Consider the following 20,150-nt stretch of genomic DNA (forward strand, 5'->3'; position numbering starts at 1 on the left):
TCACTGATGCTCCTCTCCACAGTCTGCAGATGTTAGTCGGGGTAGAGGTGGGGAGGTGAGGGGAGGTTGGTGAGACGTTGGCTGTGTCCAAATTCAGGGGCTGCAGCCCACGAAGGGCGCATTTGAAGGCCAATTACGTCACAACGCTGCGCGAAGGCTGTCCAAATTCGAAGGCTGCTCCACATGCAGCCCACAAATGCAGCCTTCCCCACCCTCGTTTAGGAGGACGCACAGCTACTGTCCTTCGCGGCCTCACATATCCCAAGATCCTTTGCGCACCGCTGCTCAGTCCCGAAACAGAAGAGGAAGCAAGAGAAAATGGCGACATCAAGTGGCGCAGACATGACATTTAAATTTAAGTAATGGGTTTATACTCGGTTTTTACTCATTTGAACATCCAACGCCAGATGTGTTAAACTTCAAGAGACTATAAAACCTCCAAAGTTTAACTTTCAGTTAAAATACGTGACGCTGGTGATGCTATGGTAAATATAGCTGTTATTCACCAATGGGTTAATGTTTATTTTGTAATGTTGATAATTCAGTGTAGATTTGACACATTGTACACACACAAATAAATGTACACGTTTGATAGATTTGAACCAAAACAGACTTTAATGCATGAACACCTGGTGACGCAACCAGGAAACACTCCGAAGGCTGGACCGTCCCATTTAACAGCGGTGGACGAGGCCTTCAAGGTCTCTCCGAAGGACCCGGCCTCCGTGGGCCGCAAAGGCTGCGTCCTTGAAGGCTGCAGCCCCTGAATTTGGACACAGCCAAGGTCTCATGTAATCTGCTAATAGCAAAATTCAACTGCAATAGCCAGGTTTCCACCAGTAGAGGGCAGTTGCTATGCATATTGTTAACATGTAGATTTGAAATATGAAGATATGAACCTGAATCAATCAACAACACCACTAAACACCCATATACGTATACATGTTCAGTTGTTTCAGGATTCGGCAGCAGAGATCAGACTCTCCTGAGTCCAGCTGTGTGTCCATGAAGAGCGATCGGTGAGCTATTGAATTTAAAGGTGGACGACCTGCTGAGGGAAGGTAAGACTTCACACTGAACTCTGTTATTATCTGACTCATCGATGCACAGACGCCCTGGACACGAGCATCAGTACACAAGTTACAGCATCAGGTTCACGGGGTCGTTTGCAGAGAGATTTAAATATCGACTCAGATATCGACTGAAATGAAACATAGTGTTCAGATATATGGCCCAGCCCCAATGCTTGTTAACATCAGTGCTAATGAATGTTTGCTAAGATGATTGTTGATGGTCCATCCTGCTGGGATGCTCATTCTGCCCTCTCTCAAGCACTCCTGGGGAAATCCTTCTGAGGGTCTGGCTGTAGCTAGCTTGAAAACTTCCTTCTCACAGATCAATTCTTGATTGATGAGTCGACTAATTAATTAAAATGGGAAATAAAATGTACCACAGTCTATTTTTATGAATGACCAGAGAAAGTAACTCTTCCCCTGTCTTCTTACTGATCTTCTGCCTGCTTCTGTAATTTAACCTGCTGACAGTCTGGTCAGGATTCATCTTTTGTTCCTTTGTTTCAGGATTCGGCAGCAGAGATCAGACTCTCCTGAGTCCAGCTGTGTGTCCATGAAGAGCGATCGGTCTAAAGGTTCCTATTGAATTTAAAGGTGGACCACCTGCTGAGGGAAGGTAAGACTTCACACTGAACTCGACTCAGATATCAACTGGAATTAAACATTTTGTCATGATGCAGTGTTCAGATATATGGCCCAGCCCTCATGCTAATACCACTCCACTCTCAGTCTGGACTGCTTGCTGCACGGCTAACTGAGCTAACTAGCTAACGACAGCTACAGTTAGCAGCAGTTAGCAGTTACGCTGGTGATGTGATGCTCCCTATTTGATTGGAGTATGAATGCAATAGGTGGTCGGTTCTTACACATTGCACCTTTAAATACACAGGAGGTGTTTAACTGATGGGGAAAAAGTCACTCTGCACAGTCGTGTGTCTCATTCATGACTTTGATTATCAACATTTTATCAGTTTGAGTGGAAATACTTAACAATACAACATCTTTCTTTGTACTTTGAATTAATTTCTCATATATTTCTTGAAACAATCCTGAAGAGTTCACCAAGTTTTGTAACGTCTCTAAATGCTTTTAATAAACTCAGTAGATCAGAGTGTGCCTCTGCCTCCCCCTGCTGGTCGTTTCATCAAACAAACACAAACGGGTGAAAAGTTTTTATTTCACAGACTGAAGCTGCTCAGACAGACGGAGGTGACATGATGTGTTCATGTGGAAGTAAAAACAAAAAGGCTCTAATACTGTACGAAGATCTGCAGTCAGCGGATATTCAAAAAAAACACCCAGCGGCCGTCTGGGAAACTGAGTCCAGCCGGTTGAGGCTTCAGTCGTCTCCTCCACACAGACTGAGCAGAGCCTTCTGGTAATCTCCTTTAGTGTGCTCCTGAGAAACACAAACACATCGTCAGGATCATTACAGTTAACGTGTTTTTATCAAGACGCTCCTCGTTTCACATCATTACATTATTATTAGTGTTCCTGGCAGAATGTACTTCAGCTACCAGAAGTAAAGGTGCTCATTATGTAGAAATGTTATAAAATATTGTTGTATTATAACTCATGTGTTAATTTGTAGGAAACATGTTATTATTGCAGCTGTTTGACTTTTATGTCTTTGAAATTTGAAATGAAATTGTCATTTTGTGAGATTTGGCGCCCCCCAGAGTTTAACTGTGGTAAAAACAAATCTCAGGTCTGTCACAGTTTTTCAGGTGTAACGTAGGTGCTGACTACAAACACAGCTCACTCATCATAACAGTGTCAACATGTTTGTAATGTTACAAACTCCAAATTCTGAGAAAAAGTCACAAACAATAATAATAAATGAAATCACAACTGTAAGGCCGAAGATATCAATCATACGTGAACGTGTTGTTAAACGCAAGAATGTCTTCGGCCTTACATCATGTGAGGGAAATTCTCTCAAGTCCCTTTATTATTTTCATGTTATTCTTGCATGTGAAACTTAACAAGTGGATGAAAACTTGTGTCTGTACATAGATGAGAACACAGTTAAGGAGTTCATCCTGAAGAGTGTTTGTGTAACCTCTCCTGGGGATATGTGTTCTGACAATGGTTGCTGTATGACACAAACTATGGGATGTACGTGTATGTTAGATTTATGTTAACCTGTGGTGGATGTGGAGATAGTGTGAGTGTTGTATTTAAGTGAGTTCACATGTAACCTTGTGACTGCTGCAATGGTGTGTATTGGTTTCTACTATGATAAAGGACGAGGAGAGACGGCTTCTCTTCAGTCATCATCTGTGGCTGCTGATGTTTGACTCTTGTTTGCAGCAATAAAGAACTTCTAGAAAAGAAATGTTGTGTTGAACTTGATGTTTTGACCAACTCTCATCTGCACTAGACAAGCGACTGGTTTTCAGTTGCCACGGCAATCACCATTGTGTCACTGAGGTGTTGCTATGGAAACAAATACATATCATGCGACTTATTATACTCACTCACATCGAACTCAAGTCTTCTGCTGGGCAGAACCATGTTTTTACATAATTATGATAGTTTTGAAAGTACGTCTGGACACGGTCTGTATGGTGGTGACTCAAGCAGGTGTGTATATCATAGAAAAGGGCGAATAGCTGAGGTCTGCGCTCTGAGTCTTCTTATTTCTGTGTTACTACTATTATTATTATTATTATTATTGGGATGAATAATGTTTGATTTTATCAAATAGCTCAATCTATAAAACTGAATCATATTTTTTTATTTGTGTTTCTTTCAAATAATGTACCATAAAATTGTAAATATTTAAGTGAAGTACATGTACCTCAAAAAAACACCTGAGTAAAAGCATATGAAGTTTTTAGCACAGATGGAAATTAAATATTTTAAGTTAATTTTATTTAATTTACATAGTGTTTATTTGTAGTGTTTACAGAGTTCATTTAGGAAATAAAATAAAATCACAAATGTTTCTGTATGATTATTTTCCACTGCGTCTGGACTGAACTTCTCTCTGGTGTGTTCACTGGCCATTTCTTGTGTGGGAGATTACAGTAAGTTTGTCTACCACACACACACACACACACACACACAGAGTGGTACTCACAGCGATGGTCTGGTACAGGGATCTTTTGTGCTGCCTCTTGAACTCTGTTCTGATCTTCATCAGGTCGACTTCACAGCGAGAAACTATGATCCTGGTCACCACCTTCTCCTTCGCTCCTTTACTCTGCAGAGACACAGAAAAACAAGATGGAGGACAACAAACAGACGTCAGAGGAGACGGACTGACAGCACACGGTGTGTACAATATGTTAATTATCATTATGTGAAATGGCCATTTACAGGATAATAATAATAATAATATGTACTTAGTTACTTCTACCACCGGACAAACTGTGAGCACGTACCTTCATGGCTTCACTGAGTCTGTTGGCGAAGTACAGCTGCCTGTTTTCGAAGCACTCGACTGTGAAGAGAAGACAGACGGACAGTTAATGAACCTGGACGACTTCCTGATGTCTTCACCAACTGTCCTGTCTTCTTCGAGGAGTAATCCACTGATGACCAGACTGCTGCACAGTCTAAAATCTAAATCTAAAATCACAGTGGAATAGTCCTTTAAAAACTTCTGATGTGGAGTTTCTTACCCAGAGTGAGGAAAGACCTCTCCAGATCTCCCTTCACCTCCTTCCTGATGCTCTCCTTCATGTCGTATGGACTGTAGCTCTTATACCGCTCGAACACTGACAGCACGAAACACAAACACATCAGAAGACACAGCATTTAAAGTTAAATCAGAACCAGCTTCTGTTTGACCATCAGAGAGAAGATACCACATAACTAACTGTCTCTGCTTCACCTTAACCAAACTGGATTATCATGCACAGATATGAAAAAAAAAAGTTTCCTCTGGACTTCAACAAGGCATTTGGAAATTAAAAACTACCATTTACCCAAATTACCATTATATATATAGAACATTTAGTAATGAGTGTAAAAAGACTTGGACGTGTGTTTGCATTTAGAATTTTAAAAAAAATTGAGTTGAACGTATAAAAAATGTTGATGTTGAGCAAAAACAAATTATTGTATTGGAAATTGGTGTTGCATTCACTGAATGCAGAGTATGTTAGAATAACTGGACGTAAAAAATTGTGATACTAAAAATAACAAAAATAAATTGCATGTAAATAATGTCTGGACTTCAACAAGGCATCTGGAAATAATAAAAATACTGTGATAATATATAACAGTTGGAAATGGATATAAAAAGATGTTGGCATTATATTTAAAACATCGGCATTTAATGTAAAAAAAAATGTTAGAACTGCGCTTAAGGAAATATTGACATTGTTAATGAAAAATATTGTGATATTGAACATTAAAAAACATGTAATTTCTTAACAGAAATAATATTTGTATGTTGATATTGAGCAAAAACGAATTCTGGTATTGGAAAAGAAAAACATAATCGAACATAAAAAATGTTGGCATTGGATATTAAATATGAATGTAAAATGTATGTAAACAAGTGAATGTAACTGGACTTACACAAGGAATTGAATAGAGATCATATTTTCATTGGATATACAGTTTGAATAATAATGCAACTGGCATTTCACATTTCGAGTTGAACGTATAAAAAATATTCATATTGAGCACAAACAGATGCTGATATTGGAAATGAAAAACATTGATATTTAATGTAAAATCTTTGGCATTTAACAAAAAAATGTAAGTACTGAATATGAAAAAAACTTTGAGCACTGAACATAAAATAACACTGAATCATACTGAACGTAGAGAATATTGAATATTGAACACTCGGCACTGAGCGGTTGTCTGGAGATGAGGTGTAACGTGACCCTGTATGTGAGGACGTGTGCAGCGCTGTAGGTGCAGTTCACCTTTCTGCAGGTGGGGGACGCTCCTCTTCGCCATGATGGAGATCCAGGTCCCCACGTCGGTTCCCTTCCTCTTCACTCCGGCTTCATACAGACACTGAGAGGTTCACACATGCCAACAGAACGTGAGTCAATACAACACTGTGGACTGACGTGTCGGGGGGAAGGTGATTTATTGATTGATGGACTCTTCTTTAGATATAAATTATTGATGACTGAGTTTGAAACAAATCCACAGAGAACAGCACAGTGATGTTAATCTTTCAGAAATCAGTCTAAAAACTTTTTATAGATATCTGGATGTTTGGACTCACTCTGGCGTCCTCGTCAATCTTCTCATAGTCGACCACATTAGAGGGTTCATCTCTCTTCGTCTGTAGATCGATGAATATATTCATGTCAGTGTTAAAAATTAAACGTCTTCAAATTAATTATTCATTATTGAACCAGTCATTTTTATTATTGTGCCGGAGCTCAGTGCCACAAATGAAACATAAATGTGTTCTTATCGAGGAATTTAACCTAAAAATATTTTACACATTCAAGAGAGTCATTAACTCCACAATACAAAAGAAAAACAGAGCATTTACTGTTTATAAGAAAATGTATGAAATCATTATTAAAAATTACAAAATGTATTAACACATTACTTTATCTACTTATACATGATGAAAATCAAGATAATAAAATGTTTTCACCAAAATCAAAACTGATCTCTGAACTTATCCCAGTTTTTCTTTTTTAATTTCAAATCTTAAAACATATATAAAACATTAAAATTTGTCAATCGACCAACTGATTAATACTTTCAGCTGTGCTTGTATATTTGATGTGCTGTGAAGATACATGAAGATAAATCAGTTAGCAACACGTAGCATCAAAGCTATGCTACCTGAAACAGAGCCAGCAGCAGTTTGGCGAAGTCTCCTGATGTGTCTCCCGCTACGTCTTTCTCCAACTCCTTCTTAAACACTTCAGAGAGAAATAAAAGATGTTAACACAAAGAAACAGCTGTCATGGTATTGAATCTGATGGAGCTAATGTTAGCCACATATGCTAACTAGCTAGTTGATCCTACATAACAAATGTCTGCCAGCTAACATGCTACAAACATGTTAGAAGTTTGAAGTAGTGCTCGTGTCAGTTCACACAACGACTGCTAACTTTAAATAGCATAGCATGCTAACTTCAGTGCTAGGTGTCTATCGGGAGACGTGTACGATATGGATCATTCTCAATCATGATTTACATTATGTGATTTTATAGGGCATCATTAAAGATACCAGAATAATTGATTGGTAAAATTATTTAATAGCACATCTGTTTTTGGTTAATGTAGTAAATTACAGATTGTGTTTTATATGAAATTTGTAAAAAAAAAAAAAAAAAAAAAAACTTAACATGTAATATCATTTCTGAGTGAAACATTTCTCATCCAGGGTGAAACCAAAAGTCAACGTTGAGTTATTTAAACTTACTAATGTGGTGAAGTAACGTCTTGTACAAAAACTAAACTTAAGTTATATTTGTAACATGTTACGTTCAGAATTCAGAATGTCGCGAAGTTTTCCTAAACCTAACAAAACAGCGAGGGTACGACAAAGGTCCTGACGCTGTAGCGGTCATGTCATTTTGTGAATCGCTGCTAATTGACATATCCAGTCGTTAAGGTCTGAGGATGTGTTGTTTACATTTGATTAATTGACACATAAAAGACACATATAGTTTTCAGACAATTCAAAGATTTAAAATAACTTGTGAGAACAGAGATTCAAAGTCTTTATCTCACATTTATTGAATATTATCAGAAGATTTCTAAACTTACTCTCTTTGTAAACCTTCTTGATCTCCGCCAGTTCTTCGTTGTTTCTGGAGCAGACGATCTCGATGAGCGTCTCCTCGTCTGTTCCCAGACCCTGGAAACACAAAGACCATCAGAGCCACCACAAAGTAGGTACATCACCTCCAGCCAGACCTTCGTTATCCACCTGTCAGTCTTTCTAATGACGTGGTGACTCCACCAGAACTGTAGAGGGCGCTCTACAACATCTACAACATGTATAAATACTCCATTACAAGTAACTGGAATGTAGTTAACATTTCGGTTGTTCTGGTCATAAAAATTAACAATTAACTTGAAATAATGAATCTGTAATGAGAGAAATATTAATTACTGAACCTGCAGCGACCTCCTAGCAGCAGAAACAAACTAAGTGTGTCTCCTGTGCACATTTACCCACGAGGCGCAACAGCTTCCACACAGTCAAGATTCATTTAGTGAAATAATTTGGAGTAAAGCAGCTGTCCTGATAAATCCTGAGCTCCATCAGAGCTGTCTAAAAATATTTCTGAAGCTAAAAAAAAGTAATTCTGCTTCCTCTGTAGAGTTTCCTCCGTCCTGTCAAGTTTATAAGTGTTGCTGTTTAAATGTGCAACAACATTTGCTGCAGTGACATTACTGCACACAGGGAAACGTTTACAATGACTGAAGACAGCCTCTCTGATCACTGACATTGTTTATGAAAGGGCTTAATATGTGGCGGACCCTGCCCCCCTTCAACAGATACTTCTACACACCTCTGCTGTTGATTTTGAGTGGTAATTGTGAATGCTACTGATTAATAAATGTAAATAAATAGATTTGTTTGTGATGCAGTTTAGATATTAACATAACATAAACACATTAGCCCTCCACATCCTCAGACTCACCCACCGCCCGTGGTCGTAGTCTTGCAGGAAATCATCGTATTGATAATATAATTACTGCATCAGTCACAGGGGCCTGTGACTGATGCAGTAATTACATTATCAATATGCATCAATGTTAAAGCAACATTTACTGTTGCAGCTGCTCGAGGTGGAGACACTTTGAATACTTTGTATGAAGTTAGTGAGCTTAGTCTATAAAAGAATCTGCTTTCATTTTTTAAGTTTATCTTTAATTTTTATGTGAAATAATAATTTGACATCTTTGAGTCTCACATGGTTACTTAAATAATGTCTGCTTAAATAATGATCAGTTTGTGATCTTCTGCAAACTGTGATTATGGAGGCATTTGTTGTTTTCTCCATTTTAAATCAAGTCTCCAGCTGCTTCAGGTGTTTAGCAGAATGCTGCAACGCTGTTTTGCTGAGAAGCTCCAGAAATGTTTTGTGGACTACAGAAGTTCGTCTGAGACGTCACACACCTCAGAATTGTACTTAATTACAGAACATGTATTTAGTTACATTCAACCATGGGCGACACTGACCTTGATGGAGGCTTTGAGCTCGGAGGCGTCGTACTGAGCGGTGCTCTTCATCAGACCCAACATCAGAGCCTCCAGAGAGCCGGACAGCGCCGCCTTCAGGGCTGTGATCAGGTCCTGAGGAGGTGCAGAGGCAAACAATCCGTTCATTGAGGGCTCAAACATTTAAAATGTCTCAGTAACAATCAGTCGGCAGTGAAGCAGGTTGTACTGTAGTTACGTCTTCGAGGTGAAATGATTTGTGAACATCAGAGTTTATATGGAGGAACATTTTGAACCTTCTTGGCGAGTCGTTCGTACTCGAAGGCGATTTCTCTCCGCTGCTCGTAGCTGCGTCGGGTCAGGATGTCGATGACGGTCTGTTCGTCTACACCTGCAGGATTTAACAAACGTTTCATTAGATTTAATGAGACCACCTGCTGGAGTGTTTTTGTTTTTGATCTTAGACATTTTCCATTCAAACCACCAGTAAGACAGGTGCACCACAGTACGCCGTGACATCACTGTAGGGGGCGTGGTCAGGAGGCAACAGAGCTGAACTGTAATACAGCGTTTCACCTCAAAGAAACACTGAACACTCTGCTCATACAGAAATTATTTGACTGTTGATGATTGAATTGTTTCAGACGCTGCTTCAGAGGCTTTTCCACCCGGATCAGAACAAACTATAGTTTTTAATTTGAGCGTTTTGTGTTGACTTTAAGCTTTTCTGTCTGTCTGATACCTGTTGAGCCTGTTTTTCATCAGGTTCTGGATATTTTCAAGTTACAGCTTGTGATGATTTGGTTATATGCAGACGAGATGATGTCATCTTGTTCTATGTGGACAAAATATGAATCTGAGTTCCTTCGCTCAACACACATCTTCTGTAATGATTTCAAACTTGTGTAAACTTTCAGCAGCAGCTATTTAAATGTACATAAATGATCTTCAGGGTTTCTGTGATGTTCAGGACAAATTTCAACCCAACCCAGTGAAAAATAAGACGATGGTGAGGCTGAGAATTCAAACAATCACTGACATGATGGACTTTAGCTCAGACAGTATTTGGAGTCCAGCTGTGGGATTTAACAGAAGTTTTAATGTTTCTTTTTCTAGAAAATCCACAACATGAACTGTGAAAAGTTTTCTGGGTGAGTTGAGTTATGAAACAACCGTCATGTGAAGAAACTCCAGCTATACTGTGTAGTGTTTCAGTTCAGCGACACCTCCAGGAACCGTCGATCAGATTCATGTCAGGTCTGTAGTTACTGGCAGATGTTTCGGCTCCTGACTGTAGTTTCCTTCATGAAAACAGATTAAATCAAAGCTCTTTTGTCTTACATCATATGACTAAACTCTCCTAGCTGTTCATGTGGAAAAGTTCATGTCTTCATTCATCTGAACTGTTCTGGATCTGTCCGTTCATATTTAACCTCCTCGTGTTAAACTCTTTCATTATCAGCAGCTGTCTCCGTCTCTTTGTCTCAGCTTTTTAAAAACATCTTCAGTCTGCTTTGTCCTGCTTTATCACAGGAAGTGTGAACACAGGCACTGTACAGTCTGCACCACAGGTTCAATCCCCTCGCTGCTGCACAGTCCGGGACTACATTACGTCTCCGGATGAATTCCAGCAGCTTTAGTCAGCCTCTAATCTGAGCAGAAAACATGCTGTCATGGTTTGGACAGCTCGCAGTGGACTGAGGCCAGGCAGTAATCTGATATCTGACTGTGACGGGATGAAATCAGACTTCTGGCTCCTCCTTAGAAAAGAGAAACAACAGAAAACTGAGGGGAAGGTTCAGCAGGTTCATATCCATCCCTCAGTCAAGAGTTTTAATTCATGTCGAGTATTCATGTCACTGTAATGTGTGGAGACTTCCAGCAGGTGGCAGGCTGAGCTCTCACCTTTAGTTTTGATGGCCGTCTCGATCCTGGCAGCGTCTTTTTCTGGGTCGAAGTCCGGCACCGGCACCACGGTGGGGAATATGGGCTCCTCCTCCTGCAGAGGACAGAGGGAGAAGTGTTACCTCACAGTCTGCTGCTGAGGATGGACTGAGGAGCGAAGCTGCTCTGCAGTCTGGTGGTACGGCACTAAAACACTTCACAGTCCACAGGAGGCGTCACAATCAACAAATATACCAATGATAAAATACTTTGTCTCAATAGAAACGGTCTATAGATGCTTTCATGGCGACATGGAGACAGTAAATCTGGCAGGAATCCTCAGCTCCACCTCTCGTCTTTCCTGCATTGTTTTCTAACTTCTTCCTGTCTTTAGAGAAAAGTGATCAAAAGTCAACATCCAACATTTACATCGTAAAAATAACTATTTTGTGAGAGTGAGAGCCCTCAAACAGTCTGCAGAGTGGAGGCACGAGGACGAGCAGCTGTGACAGGGTGAATGTTAATAAAGGGGAAAGTCTCGCCGAGTCGAGTGACGTTTAGAGGCTTATTTCTTCTTCTTCTTGTTTCATCCACTTTCAGCTGCAAACTGAGCAGAGGGAGGGCTTGAGCTCGGTCGGCAGAAGTCTCCAGTGCACACGTCTACCGGCCACACAACAAGGAAGATCCAGAGTTTGAGTCCCGCGACTCACCTGATAGACAGGGTTCGATTACAACCCATGAGCCTTTGCTGCATGTCGTCCCCTCCTTCTCCTATCACAATCTGTAGCTGTCCTATCAAATAAAAGCATAAATCCTGATCCATGATCTGTTCCTTCAGTGTCTGAATGGATTATTGATCAGCCAGCCTCGTCTCCAGTTTATCAGATGAACTCTGTCTGGAGAACAGACCACACCTTTACCTGCTTTATGACAGCAGTAAAACCCTGCAGAGCCCCGACACTGCGGATCCTCAACACAGTTATATAGTCTGAAGAAGATTTAAACGAGAGCAGCGTCCACAGACGTCTGAATCAGGATGTTGGATGTTGATTAATTTAATACTGACATAATTAACACAGCATCTTCCTGAGAAATAGAGTCATTGTGCTGTCTCCTGTCTCCTGTGATGTCAGCAGGTGACTCACCCCTCCATAAGACAGCGTCAGCTGGCCCAGAAACTCAGACACCAGCGCCATGTTGAGTCGACCTGCAGAGTCCAGACACACAGACACACACAGAGACAAACAGACACACAGATAAACACACAGACACACAGACAGACACACAGGCACACAGACAGACAGACAGAGAGACAGACAGACAGATCATTTGTGATTAACTTAAGGAAGTGAAACGTCAACAGTGACAACAGTTATTAATACAATCAGGGCTGCAACTAATGATTGTTTTCAATATCGATTAATTTGCAGATTCTTTTCTTGATTCATCAATTAATGATCTCTTCGTCAGAACACTGAAGGTCAGATCAGGTCCTGAAACCCGTTTCTGTCTGACCGTCCAAAGCTCAAATATATCCAGTTTAATGTCATTTAAGATGAAGAAAAGCAGCAAAATTTCACATTTGTGAACCTGAAACAAGCAAATGTTTGGACTTTGTACCCTCAAGAAATTCTTTGCTTAACAAAATGTAATTGCAGGATTCACAGAGGGTAATCCAAGTCTGCAGAAGCCCCGAGATCCCAAACTGAGCTGAAAACACATTATTCACACCCTCAACGTGCGGTCGAGCTCGTGCACCCACTTCTCAGACGGGGTGCATGCTAACAACGTTAGCTCAGCAGCTACAGGGAAGATTAATCTGGTCTCAGATCAGGTTGTGATCTCTGTGATCACAGCAGACGAGCTGTATGGAGACATCTGATGTTTAAATCATCTCCATCAGGAGGAGATGATGACTGAGCCTGACTTTATATCATCAGGAGGAGATGATGGCTGAGCCTGACTTTATATCATCAGGAGGAGATGATGGCTGAGCCTGACTTTATATCATCAGGAGGAGATGATGGCTGAGCCTGACTTTATATCATCAGGAGGAGATGATGGCTGAGCCTGATCTTATATCATCAGGAGGAGATGATGACTGAGCCTGACTTTATATCATCAGGAGGAGATGATGGCTGAGCCTGACTTTATATCATCAGGAGGAGACGATGACTGAGCCTGACTTTATATCATCAGGAGGAGATGATGACTGAGCCTGACTTTATATCATCAGGAGATGATGGCTGAGCCTGACTTTATATCATCAGGAGGAGATGATGGCTGAGCCTGACTTTATATCATCAGGAGGAGATGATGGCTGAGCCTGACTTTATATCATCAGGAAGAGATGATGGCTGAGCCTGACTTTATATCATCAGGAGGAGATGATGGCTGAGCCTGACTTTATATCATCAGGAGGAGATGATGGCTGAGCCTGACTTTATATCATCAGGAAGAGATGATGGCTGAGCCTGACTTTATATCATCAGGAGGAGATGATGGCTGAGCCTGATCTTATATCATCAGGAGGAGATGATGACTGAGCCTGACTTTATATCATCAGGAGGAGATGATGGCTGAGCCTGACTTTATATCATCAGGAGGAGACGATGACTGAGCCTGACTTTATATCATCAGGAGGAGATGATGACTGAGCCTGACTTTATATCATCAGGAGATGATGGCTGAGCCTGACTTTATATCATCAGGAGGAGACGATGACTGAGCCTGACTTTATATCATCAGGAGGAGACGATGACTGAGCCTGACTTTATATCATCAGGAGGAGATGATGACTGAGCCTGACCGACATATCGATCAGTATCAGGTAATATGTTGACTTTATTTCAGAGATTATGATGCTGAAAAAGATGCTCAGGGTATATTTTTAACCCCTAATATTTATTTAATCCTCCTCCTCCATTCACTTCCTTTCTTCTCACATGAACTTAAAATAGAGCAAACAAACGTCTGTTAATGTTTAGAGCTGCAGGTGTGTTTGATTTATTGACTGGGACGTGCCAGAGGGTGCGTCTGCAGGAGAGGCTGCAGATAAGGAGAACTGATAACAAAGCAAACAGATCTGAAGAGGTCTGGAGCCTGTTACGTAACACACACACACACACACACACACATACACACACACACACACACACACAAACACTTCAGGTAACTTACTAAGTTGAATCAAACCTGTGAAGTTCTGGTGATTTTAATACATCTTAGAGGAACTGGACAACCTTTGACCCTCTTACAAAATATCAACAGGAAGTGTGTGAGGGTCAGCGTTTCATCACCTAGCAACAGCTGACACAAACAGTCCTGAAACTGAGGTTCTGACCGACAGGCAGAATTATTCTGGTGTTGGCTGGTTTAAAGGGGAAAAGCACAGATGGAACCAACAACACTGACGATCCAGCATTCATCACAACACGATGATAATAATGTTGTCAGTCAAAATGTCTGCTGTGTTTCCCCCCAGCATTCACTCCCTTATAACAGATTTTCAAATTAAAATCCCAGCATCTTTGCTCAGCACATTATTTTGAAGGTTTAGGGGATTAACTGCATGATTTAATTCAACAGGTTTGTTAGTTAATGTTTAGTCACAAGCAGCAACAAATTACTTCTCAATGAATCATCTCCCTGCAGCTCCGTCCAGCAGGTTTCAAAATAAAAGCCTTCAGTAGAGAAACTAATCAATAATAACTAATAAGAGTCTTTTTTCTGATTCCTGCTTGTTCGTGTCTGGATTTGATTTGTCGATTAAACACTGTGCAGGAACGGACAGGATTCAAAGCGAGCGCTAAAACTATAGTGGACAGCCTAACTGCTAACTGCTGCTCACTGTACTCTTTGGCTGTAGCGACTAGCTGCTGTTAGCAAGTAGCTCAGTTAGCCATGAAGCTAAGTGGCCCCATTAGCTGACGGGAGGTGTGCTGGACTGCAGCAGCCTCCGAGTGAAGACGTGTGGACAGCAGACTGGGACTGAACTCTGAGAGAGACGGAGGTCAGTGTGAAGACAGAGGACACAGTACAGAGGCGATTTACAGCGGCTCTGGCCAGGACTATGACTCCGGGATGAGAAGACACGGCAGGAGAGGACAGAGAGAGAGAGTCGGACATCATCAGCGTGTAGAACCAGAATATTTTCACGTTACTCTGTGAACTGAGGAGTTATTTGGGCCGAACCAGAGGTGACTGGAGACAAACCAACACTGTTCTGGTGACTGTGGTTCAGTTTGTGTCCAGTCTGAATGAAGTGTGTTAACGATGAGTTAACGAGGCGATGAAGCTCGTCTGAGTTCAGTCAGAGAGAAACTTGAGTTCAGACGGTGGACGGTTGGATTTTTCTGTTCAGAAGGAAAAAAGGTGTCAAAATATTTCCTCTCTTCACATTTAGTGAGTTTATGTTGTTGACTTGTTAGACTCAGCAGTGAACTGGCTGCTTTTACATCTCCAGCTGAAGCTACAGGCTGTCAGACTGTCACCTCTGAGCTGGAGAGGGGTGTGAGGAGGCTAGCTGGTTAGCATGCTAACTTCAGCAGACACGTCTGCAACACAGCACAGAGACGTGTTGGACATCAACACCGCTGTCTCTTCCCTCTCTGCTGATTGAGTTTAGCTCATTTTTTGAATGTGTCAAAGTTAAATTGTGGACCGATCCGACTCTTTAACGTCTTTTTTCAGGACTCCAGCTGAAGAAATAAACTTCTCTCTGCAGAGTCTCATGAACTCTGAACATGATAACGAGCTCAGTGCTTCATCACCTCTCTGTGATCCTCCCTCAGTAAGTGACATGAACATGATACTGTAGTAATTACAGGCCGGCGGAGAGCAGAGCGACTTTAACCCGGCCACACCCGTCAGTCTCCTGGGTGAGATCTAGCTTTTAATAGACTCTGATTGACTTGGTCGACAGAAGTTTCTCACAGTTAAAGTACCAAAAAATAAAGACCTCACAGTGTTGGAGGTGCCAGGCTGATCGTCCAGTCCTGGTTCCTCTCAGCTGAAATCTGAACAAGCAAACTGCAGCAGGTGAGATGTTCATGTTGTCTTACCTTCAGAGAAGCAGCAGCAGTGAGGCAGCGAGCAGCAGCAGCGCCGTTATGATCCAGGACAGGACAGGGTGTGGTGTATAAATACTCACACACACACACACACACACACACACACACACACACACACACACTCTCTCTCACACACACACACACACACGCTGGATGACTCAGTGGTCTTTTACGCATCACACTGAACACATGGACATAAATTCCTCACTGAGGCTCAGATCACTTCGCCTGGTCAGAGCCGATACTGGTTTCTGATTGGCTGGCAGGTGTCCATTAGAGTAGTGCACACGGACATCTGAAACAGTTTAAGCACCTCTGTTAAATCAAAGTGTGATAAACTGATGGTATCCATAGCAACAGCACAGATACTTCACACGGCACTGACAACGACTCTCGAGGACACCAGGAAACTTTCAGCCGTGATTAAAACTGAACAAACGTCTCAGCTGATTAAAACACTTGTGTAACGTGTAAATCTGTTGCCTGGAAACATCTGCAGCTCCGTCCAATAAACAGTCAGCTCTGTAAACAGGAAGTCACTGTAGCATCACAAACTCACATAACTCCCATAACCAGGCTCAGAGGATGAATGTTGTGTTGGTGCAGCTCTGACTCTGACTTCTGTCTGCAAACATGAGAAATCTGTTACTGCGTTGAGTAAAAGTAAAAAGATATCGTCGCCCGTATGTTTCTTAACGTATCTGATATTAAATGCACTTAAAGGTCCAGTGTGTAATATGTAGCAGAAATGGAATAAAATATTCAGAAGTTTGTTTTAATTAGTTTATAATCGCCTGAAAATAAGAGTCGTTGTTGTTGAGCCATTTATATCTACACAGAGAGCAGGTCCCCGTCCACGGAGGTCGCCATGTTGCCCCGCCATGTTTCTACAGGAGCCCAGAACAGACAAACCTGGCACAAGTGAGAGCCTTTCGTGTTTTTAAATTTAGTGGGTGGCTGCCAGAAATACAGTGGTAGGAAGAAGAAGAAGAAGAAGAAGAAGAAGAAGAAGAAGAAGAAGAAGAAGAAGACGACGACGACGAAGAAGACAAAGAGAGCGAGCGGCTGCTGTTTCCTGCCAAACAATCTGTATATTGAGAAGGTGAAACCACTGATGCAGGATGGATGATCATATTTATTTTGTGCAAGAAAAATCACAGGAGTGTGAATCATTGTCGAAGAAACGAAAACTATGCCAATGCGTCCAAGCAACGGCACAAAACAAGAATCTGTGATGAAGAGAAACGAAGCGTTCTGCTTTCTGGTGACAGGTCAGAGTAACGTTAAAGATTACAACCGACTGTAATAAATATCCCCCCCCCCCCCCCAGAAAGGGAGTGTTTCAATCTAGATCGTCACTGCTAGATGGCGCTAAATACTCCAAATATTACACACTGGACCTTTAAAGACAGTACTTGAGTAAATGTACTTAGTTACCTTCCGTCACTGCAGAGTTAATAGTGTATAATATAGTCATATGGTTTGGGTGACATCATAGCAGAGTACCACCCTCACCGCCCTCAGTGAGGTCACTTCCTGCAGTGACTCACCTGAAGCTGTGGTTGTAAAGGTCCCTCCACCTCACCGCTCCCACTTTATCACACACTGTAGGTGAATATTAACAGAAGTCAGTGAAGCTCGTCGCGGCCACCACCCTCATCTTTTAACACCTAAAGGTAGAAACATGTCCTGTGTGACAGGAAACAGGCTGCTGAAGTATTGTGTGTCTGTTCATGTGGAGCTGCGACGGTAAACGTTCGCTGGACTGAATCAGTCAACAGAAGAGAAAGTGCTGATGAACTTCAGGTCAGATCTTTGGATCAAAACAGGAAGTCACAATCAGATCAACTGCTGGAAATCATTCAACACACCTCTGGCAGAGTTTCAGAGACTCACAGACGACCGCTCAGTGCAGAATCATCCCGACCAGTTTATTAGAGACGTAAAGATGCAGATCTGAAGAGTTTGTGCAGTTTGTCCACATCAACAACAGGTTCACTCCTGAGAGAGCCTCAGATTCAAGATTCAAGATGTTAATGTCAATGCAGCTGCGCACGTTCACTCAGACTCCACTACAGAGGTGGTAAATAGTTATTAGTACATAAAATGTGTATAAGAAATAATCATGTGTGCAGAATAAGGGATGAGGTGCATGTGAGTATATCTGTCTCTACATGTTTGTCCATGAGAGACAGAATGTAAACACAACAAGGTGTGTGGTTGTTAGTGCAAAGACAATAAGTGTAACATGATATGAGCAGCAATAACAGATCAAAGTGTGCAGATTGATTTTCATGATGTTCACATCAGATCATGACTCATATCCACTGTTTGCTGCGTCTTGTGTCACTGTTTCATTTCACAGTGCTGACGAGGATCAAGTGTTCAGGTCTGGATGAGTTTAGGATCAAAATCCACTCGGGGGTTTAGAAAATATCATGTTTCAGCTCGGTCGAGCTCGTTCTATTCAGACGAGGTGCACGCTAACACTGTTAGCTCAGCAGCTACAGTGAAGAGTTCAGCTTAATAAAGGGTTTAAATAACGACTATTCAAAACAATCTGTGGTTTGTGATGACAGCAGACGAGCTGTATGGAGACATCTGTTTGTTTTGTGGACTACGAGACTTCACCTGACTTTGTATCAGCATGGAGGGAGGAGATGATGACTGGAGTTTACAGTTTGGGTGAACTGTTCCTTTAAACAGACGTCTGTTCTACTATTAATGAATGAATCACCTCTGTTTGGTCTCCTTCTGCTCTGCTCATCCTCAGGAGTCACTTCATGCTCTGCTTCCTCCTCGGCCGATCACAACACTGCCGTCACACGGCGAACCTCTGACTTTTTGCTCTGGTCGGATGGACTCTGCATTCTTTCCTCTGTTACGTAACACGAAACACTTACAGAGGAAACTGCTGCGGACAGAAACGTTAATGGGAACCGGAAAGCTCCATTGTTTTCTCTTTGTTGGTGCCTCCACCAGCAGCAGGAACAGACTCCACTCACTTTTAAAGATATGCTGAGAGCCTGATCTTGGTGATTGTTACGATGTGCCAGCTCTGCAACTTTTCATTTTTCAAGGATTCCTTGACTTTTTTAAATTTCTTCTTCTGCTGGGAAGAAAATGGAGGCCGCAGTGAAATCATTCATGAGATTAAAGGGGACAGCACTTCAATGTAATCATGCAGAGAGATCATCTTTAGTATCTGGCCAATGACACTGTATGACACAGTGTTCGTCTCTAACACAGGCAATACAAACTGGATTTGTCATCATGAAATTGTGACAGGATGCAGGGTTTTATCTCAATCATGAGGTTGCTTGTGCAGGGTCAATTACACAGGTGGTTTTCTTGAATGTTGGGTACTTCAGTCTAAACTGTACTGTTGGGTTGTTGTAACGACGCGATCCTATTGGCTCTTCATTCACTTCGCTCACACCTCCCTGTCTGACGGAGGTTTGAAACCTTACTTTCATTTCTAAATGAACCATCTTAAATGCTGAAATACAGAGATGTAGTCTGTAGCCCTAAAATCCAGAAATCAGTTAGCATGTTAGCATGTTAGCAAATCCTGTTCCCCGTCTCAAAGTCTGTGAGTTTGTTGATATTTACAAAACATGTAAACGTAAACGTCATCACAGCGTTTAATCACAGTGTCATAAACTTGTGTGTGTCACACAGATTATTTTCTGTAATAATCCAAAATACAATTCAAATATAATGAGCTTTTTGTGGAGGGATTTTGGATTATAGCAGAAAATAATCTCAACAGGTTCTGTTCATCCAGATAATCTTCACAGATGAACGTAAATTAAATGTGTAGCAGTAAAAAGCTAATGCTAGGCTACAAACAGATGTTGTCTGTCACACGGTCACATGACTGAAACGTCTCCACCACTGAGCGTCTTACTGCACAATTACTATCCAGGTTTTCTATAAACTGATGAATGTACGAGTTGTAAAGTCAGAGTCAGAACAGTGTGTAACTAAAGTGGCCTGTAAAGA

The 20,150-nt window shown here is 41.4% G+C and overlaps 1 protein-coding gene across 3 annotated transcripts; it reads right to left on the minus strand.

Annotated features, from left to right (window-relative positions):
- Window positions 1-2,230: 2,230 nt before the first annotated feature.
- On the minus strand, window positions 2,231-18,917 carry LOC140994672 (annexin A2-A-like). Of its 3 annotated transcripts, none has more exons than XM_073464414.1 (13): window positions 18,883-18,917; window positions 12,219-12,280; window positions 11,095-11,188; window positions 9,486-9,580; window positions 9,211-9,324; window positions 7,785-7,875; window positions 6,852-6,931; window positions 6,274-6,333; window positions 5,963-6,056; window positions 4,703-4,798; window positions 4,463-4,521; window positions 4,159-4,281; window positions 2,231-2,472 (listed from the first exon to the last, which is right to left on the minus strand). In XM_073464414.1, exons 2-13 carry the CDS (start codon window positions 12,267-12,269, stop codon window positions 2,413-2,415), a joined length of 1,017 nt encoding a protein of 338 aa, XP_073320515.1. In that variant the 5' UTR covers window positions 12,270-12,280; window positions 18,883-18,917; the 3' UTR covers window positions 2,231-2,412. The 3 variants fall into 3 exon arrangements, with proteins under 3 accessions (XP_073320515.1, XP_073320516.1, XP_073320514.1); XM_073464415.1 differs by lacking the exon at window positions 18,883-18,917 and adding an exon at window positions 17,696-17,819; XM_073464413.1 differs by lacking the exon at window positions 18,883-18,917 and adding an exon at window positions 16,137-16,189.
- Window positions 18,918-20,150: the final 1,233 nt, after the last annotated feature.

Source organism: Pagrus major, chromosome 4, assembly GCF_040436345.1.
Source record: "Pagrus major chromosome 4, Pma_NU_1.0".
Classification (NCBI taxonomy): Eukaryota; Metazoa; Chordata; class Actinopteri; order Spariformes; family Sparidae; genus Pagrus; species Pagrus major.

Excerpts from the sequence above, each read along its gene's own strand:
- LOC140994672 (XM_073464414.1), bottom strand. The coding sequence starts at position 12,269 with ATGGCGCTGGTGTCTGAGTTTCTGGGCCAGCTGACGCTGTCTTATGGA. Across the intron at positions 7,876-9,210 it reads AGCTCAAAGCCTCCATCAAG|GGTCTGGGAACAGACGAGGA; the intron begins GTCAGTGTCGCC and ends TTGTGTTTCCAG. Across the intron at positions 4,282-4,462 it reads GACTCAGTGAAGCCATGAAG|AGTAAAGGAGCGAAGGAGAA; the intron begins GTACGTGCTCAC and ends GTGTCTCTGCAG.